Genomic DNA, 6,542 nt, shown 5'->3' on the forward strand with positions numbered 1-6,542 from the left:
GCTCTTCCCGCGCAAGCCCGCGCCGCTGCCCAGCCCCGGGCTCAACAGCGCGGCCAAGCGCATCAAGGTGGAGAAGGACCTGGAGCTGCCGCCCGCCGCGCTCATCCCGTCCGAGAACGTGTACTCGCAGTGGCTGGTGGGCTACGCGGCCTCGCGGCACTTCATGAAGGACCCCTTCCTGGGCTTCACGGACGCGCGCCAGTCGCCCTTCGCCACGTCGTCCGAGCACTCGTCGGAGAACGGCAGCCTGCGCTTCTCCACGCCGCCCGGGGACCTGCTGGACGGCGGGCTGTCCGGGCGCAGCGGGACGGCCAGCGGGGGCAGCACGCCGCACCTGGGCGGGCCTGGGCCCGGCCGGCCCAGCTCCAAGGAGGGCCGGCGCAGCGACACGTGCGAGTACTGCGGCAAGGTGTTCAAGAACTGCAGCAACCTCACGGTGCACCGGCGGAGCCACACCGGCGAGCGGCCTTACAAGTGCGAGCTGTGCAACTACGCGTGCGCGCAGAGCAGCAAGCTCACGCGCCACATGAAGACGCACGGGCAGATCGGCAAGGAGGTGTACCGCTGCGACATCTGCCAGATGCCCTTCAGCGTCTACAGCACCCTGGAGAAACACATGAAGAAGTGGCACGGCGAGCACTTGCTGACGAACGACGTCAAAATCGAGCAGGCCGAGAGGAGCTGAGCGCGCGAGGGCGCGCACGCGCGCGCACACACACACGCCAGCGCGCATGCCCGCACGCCAGCACACACGCCAGCGCGCATGCGCGCAGGGGGAGGGTGGTCTCCTCCCACATCCCCCTGTCCACCCCACACCCCATTTCCCCCTCACACCTCCAGGCTCCCCGCACCTGTACAGTGGAACCATTGCCAACCGAGAGAATGCTGACCTGACTCGCCCCACCCCGCGTCACCGCCACTGAGCGCCCCTGCTGCGTCACCCCCACCCCGGGGATGGTGGTGAGGGTTGGGGGGGTCACCCCCAAGAAGGCGGTGGCACTCCAACCTAACCTGTGTCTGCGAAGTCCTATGGAAACCCGAAGCCTGATGAAGGCAGTTTTAAAAAAAAAAAGAAAAAAAATTGTGGAGCCTTTTAACTGTGCAATAATTTCTGTATTTATTGGGTTTTTGTAAGTTTTTGGGCATGTGCAGGTACTTTTCTTTTTACTTCTTCTTCTTTCTGTTTAAATTCCTTTCAAAAGATTTTGTTGGGTATCCATCCTTTCTTCATTTCACAACAACCACAAAAACAAAAAACCCACAAAAAAATAATCTCCACCCAGTAGTCTGAACAAGGACTCAAAAGCAATGTAGAGGGAAACCTATCTTTTAAATTATAATTTTTTGTGTGGGGGGGCCGCTGCTTTTTTGAAACTTAAGCTAAGCATGTGTAATTTCTTGTGAAGAAGCCAACACTTAAATGACTTTTAAAGTTGTTTACTTTTTTTTTTAAATTCCTTCCTTGATGATGATTTTTGTTCTGAAATTTAAAAAGTGGCATGTGTTTGGGGAGGGGGGACATTTTTTAAAGTTTGTTTTTATTGGGGAGGGGGTGGATGTACAGCGGATAACAATCTTTACAATCGTAGCACTTTGTGTCCGAAGCGGAATGGAGATGTAGCACTGAGCGGGGGGGCCCTGGTCCCCGAGGCCTTTTTCTGTATTGACTTCAAGTTATAGAAGGGAAACCTGGGAGTGGGGGGTGAGCTAGGGAAGGGACCCCCCCCAACTAACTAACTCAGTATCCAGAGAGAAGCCCAGCTTCCAGGCTGCCCCCAAAAGGGCCCTGGATGGAACATGGCACCACTCCTGGTAGTTACCAGCAGATCCTCACCCCTTCCCTGGACCTGGGCTGGGCCCGGGGAGATGCGCTCGGCCCTCTGCTGTGGGATCGGCTGTGTGGAATGGGCTGGGCCGGTCAGTGGTCCGTGGCCCGCAGTGACACTGAAAGGAAGAAACCGGTGGACTTGGCGCAGGCGTCCTCTGACTTGACAGCTCCAGGCCCAGGTTCGTGTTGCTCCAAGCGGTACTCGATCCCGGAGCGGACGCGCCCAGCGCCCTGATGGTGGATCCCGACGGCACGACCGGGCAGGACGGGGCGCCTGCCTCCTCCTGTTCCCCTCTTCCTAGCCAGCAGGGGAAGACCCCAGCTGAAGGGGCCCAGCGCTACTTCCCCCTTTGTTTTTGTTTTTGTGTTTCATCTCCGATTAGGTTGGAAGGGACGAAACATTGGATCATTCAGATTAGACATTTGATTCTGTTGACCCGCACTTTAAAGCTTTTGTTTGCATTTAAATTAAATGGCTTCTAAACAAGAAATTGCAGCATATTCTTTCTCTTTGGCCCAGAGGTGGGTTCAACTGCAAGGGACAGCTGAGATTGAGTGTCAGTGTTGCTAAGCGTGGCATTCACAATGCTGGCACTATAAAAAAAAAGTAAAATGATAATTTATTGGACAGTTTTTCTACTGCCATTCAATTTGACATGAGTGCCTTGAAAACTGATCTTCCTATTTGAGTCTCTTGAGACAAATGCAAAACTTGTTTTTCTTTTTTCCCTTTTTTTTTGTGGAAATGAAAGACTTTTTAAAAAATAATACAAGAAAAATACATTCTTTAGAAACAAAGTCACCTTTAATTAAAAATAATTTTTAAAAATTCCTGGTTGAAGATAGAGGACTTGTAAATGCCATGAGACCCAATCAAATGAAGAAACAAACCCAACACAACCGTGGACATCCGATAGCTGGACTTTCCTCAGCCCCCTTTGTTTTGGGACAACGCTGCTTAGGTGTGGAGTGGAGGTGATTTTTACTGCTGATTTAAAACTCAAGTGACACATGTTGATATTGTTGAATGAAAAAAACCATTCAGGAACAACGGCTAATTTTTTTCTAAAGTTAAATTTAGTGCACTCTGTCTTAAAAATACGTTTACAGTATTGGATACATACAAGGGTAAAAAAAAATAATTGTGTGTATGTGTGTTGGAGCGATAATTTTTTTTTCAAAGTTTGCTTCATAGGTTATTAAAAAAATGCCGCAATGGCTGCGTGTATATTGTTTTCTTTTGGTGATGGGGTTTTAGTATATATTATATATATTAAAATTTCTTGATTACTGTAAAAGTGGACCAGTATTTGTAATAATCGAGAATGCCTGGGCATTTTACAAAACAAGAAAAAAAACACACCTTTTCTTTTCCTTGAAAAATGTTGCAGTACAATTTAAATGGTGGGTCTATAAATTTGTTCTTGTCACAGTAACTGTAAAGTCGGAGTTTTAGTACATTTTTTTCCTGCCTTGGGTGTTGAATTTTTATTTCAAAAAAAATGTATAGAAACTTGTATTTGGGGATTAAAAGGGGATTGCTACACCATGTAGAAAAAGTATGTAGAAAAAAAGTGCTTAATATTGTTATTGCTTTGCAGAAAAAAATCACATTTCTGACCTGTACTTATTTTTCTCCCCCACCTCCCTAAGGAGTGGATATTTTGGTTGGTTCACATGATGTAGGCACTTGCTGTATTTTTACTGGAGCTTGTAATTTTTTAACTGTAAGCTTGTCCTTTTAAAAGGATTTAATGTACCTTTTTGTTAGTGAATTTGGAAATAAAAAGAAAAAAAACAAAAACAAACAGGCTGCCATAATATATTTTTTTAATTTGGCAGGATAAAATATTGCAAAAAAAATTTGTATGTTAAGTCCTATTGTACAGGAAAAAGAAAAAGGGGTTGTTTGACAACCTTTGAGAAAAAGAAACAAAAGGAAGTAGTTAAATGCTTTGTTTCACCAGTCATTTGAGTTGTATATATTTTTTTTTGTCGGAATTGGCCTACACAAAGAACTGTTTGGAGTTGGGCTTCGGTTCATCAGAATGCCCTCAATCTTGTACCAGGGCTCCTTGGGGTAGCCACAGCAGACTGGATGAGAAATGCTTTATTTGTCTTCGTAGAAAAATCCTGTTTTGTAAAGATGTCAGGAACGTTCCACCAAGTCCCCCCTCCTTCCTCTAAGAGGCCAGGTTGTCTATCAGATGAGGAGAAGCAAGTGACTTCCCTTCCCTTCCCTGTGTTTGCTCGGACTGTGGTCATTGGCTCCTCACCTTGGAGCACAGGGAATGACTCCAGCTATCTGAGTTAGTGCTTGAGGAGCTAGGAAATAAAGCTGGAGACCAGCGTGGGGCGTGGGATCTGGGAAGGAGACTCTCAACCAGGCAACTGGCACCTTTGTTCCATGGAGAGTGTGGGCCTGTTTTCTTCTCTGCTTTGCTGCTTCTCTCTCTGAAACCTCCATTCAGTCAGTTACGGAATGACAAGGGCCTGGGATGAATGAATTTGGTGCCTTCCCTCTCTCTTTCCTCTTTCCCCCTGTCCTCCAGCCTCTGTGGGTCAGTCCCTTATCTGTGCATTTCATCTTTATTTCATTTCATCTCTCTCGCCTTTTCTGTCCTTCTGAGTCACACTTTTTGTTTTTTATTTTTGGTAAAGCCAAGAAGCTTTAAGATTCTATATCAGGAAGCCCCCCACCCCCACCTTTTAATTTTTTTTTTAATTTCAGGAAATGTAAGGAACCATTATTTCAGGTTTTGGAAGTGTATATCCATGTATCCTTCTGGGAAGTTCCTTACTAAATGCAGAGATCTTTCCTCTGGGAGCTTGTCCACCATCTCCTGGCCACTTCCCTTTGCAAAGTGAGAAGGGATGGAGGGAGTGGAGAGCAAGCTCTTTTCCGCCTTTATGCCCCCAAGGCCCAGTGCTGCCCTGCCTTTCCTCTGCCCTGTTAGCTGCTCAGGGGCCTTTCTGTGGGCCTCCTGCGGTCTTCAACGCTAGCCAACTCTCTCACCAGCTTCCCACCAAGTCACCAGAATGCCAGGACTAAGCCATCCTAAAGCACAAGGATTGTGTGTCTCTCTCAACTTCTTTTAAACTCTCTTCGGAGTTTAAAACAAGAAACAAATGGAAAAAAAAAACCCACCCTAAAGCAGGTGACCCAGCGAAAGGGCTCTAGCCTGGGCAGCCCAGCCCACCTCAGGCCGGGTTCCACACTGCCACAAACTTTGCCCAAAGTTGCCCCTCCCCCACTGGAACCTGCCATTTGCCATTGGGGGGGTCTTTGATGGGGAGAGAAGACAAGGATTACTTTAAGCAAAATGTGAAGTGAGGAAGTCAGCCTTTCATCCCGCCCTTCTGTCCAAAAGGTTTTGTTGAACACAGGCAAATCCGTGATTTTGGTGCTTTTTGTATCTCAGCCCTGCAAAGCAAAGTCCCATTGATTTCAGTTGTTTGCATTTGTACTGGCCAGGCGAAATATTTTTATTACCTTTTTCTATTATTGTATGAGCTTTTGTTGTTTACTTAGAGGTTTTGTCTTTTACTACAAGTTTGGAACTATTTATTATTGCTTGGTATTTGTGCTCTGTTTTAAAAACAGGCACTTTTTTTTAAGTATGGATAAAATATTGAGATGACTAGAGGTCATTTCAATATGGCTTAGTAAAAAAAATATTTATTGTTCCTTTTATTCTCTGTACAAGATTTTGGGCCTCTTTTTTCCCTTAATGTCACAATGTTGAGTTGAGCATGTGTCTGCCATTTCATTTGTACGCTTGTTCAAAACCAAGTTTGTTCTGGTTTCAAGTTATAAAAATAAATTGGACATTTAACTTGATCTCCAAATCTTGTCCTTTTCTGTGTCTTTTCAAGGTGGGGAGTGGACAGCTTATTTCAAGGGCAAATTGAAGGGCTTTCTCCATTTTTCTGCTGACCCAAACCCTTAAGCCCCTGTCCTGGAGGAGAGGAGATGCTGGCGGAACTGTGTTTGAGAACAGTTTCATGCTGGGTTTGTTCATGCTGGGGTCTCTGGGGGGCGGGGAGGGGCGCTTTATAAACTCTGTACCCAGGCAGCGTTGGAACAGATTCTATCAGAATCTCTGCAGGTGGGTCCTGGGGCCAGCAGTTTTGAAAGCGATCTAGAGGATTCTTCAATACAGTCAAGCAAGAACAGGTAGATCGAAAGAAAAGGTACCAGATGGAGATGATAAGACTCACGTCTGACGCCATTCCACTGACATTTCCTGAACTCTCAGTGACCAGAAACCAGGGAGAATGCGGCCCTGCCCTACAAGTATCAGTAGCTCTGTGCACTTGGGGGCAGTGCCCTTGCCCTTGGTTTTTGCATGTAAGAAAGGGGCTGCTGAGCAACAAATCAGCTGCTTGGACCACACGTGAGCTTTAGCAAACCATCCAGGACTCCCTTTTTTTCCCTTGTGCTGGACATGAGCAAACAAAGTTGGACATTTGAAGTCAGGAGCAGGGAGAAGTGGACAATCAAAGTCAGGCTTTGCAGAACAAAATTTCCGTTATTTAAGTTGGTCCTTCTACTCCTGGGTGTAGATCTAACCAGATGGGAAGGAAGGTACCTCTGGTTTTCTCTGTATGGGTAAGAGCCAGAGCTCACCTAAATGCAAAGGGACGGACCCTTGGTCTGTTGTTGATCATTCTCTTCCTCTATTTCCCTACTCTTAGAAAGACAATGAGCCTT

At 46.6% G+C, this 6,542-nt stretch overlaps 1 protein-coding gene across 1 annotated transcript in view; it reads left to right on the plus strand.

The window, feature by feature from the left end:
- Bcl11b (B-cell CLL/lymphoma 11B (zinc finger protein)) overlaps window positions 1–4,971 on the plus strand; it is a 111,769-nt gene extending 106,798 nt beyond the window's left edge. The window contains exon 5 of the mRNA XM_013013148.1: window positions 7–4,971. Within this exon, the coding sequence (XP_012868602.1) occupies window positions 7–685 (679 nt within the window). The 3' untranslated portion in view covers window positions 686–4,971. The remainder of the gene's footprint in view (window positions 1–6) is intronic.
- Window positions 4,972–6,542: the final 1,571 nt, after the last annotated feature.

Source organism: Dipodomys ordii, unplaced genomic scaffold (assembly GCF_000151885.1).
Source record: "Dipodomys ordii isolate 6190 unplaced genomic scaffold, Dord_2.0 Scaffold2, whole genome shotgun sequence".
NCBI classification, from domain to species: Eukaryota; Metazoa; Chordata; class Mammalia; order Rodentia; family Heteromyidae; genus Dipodomys; species Dipodomys ordii.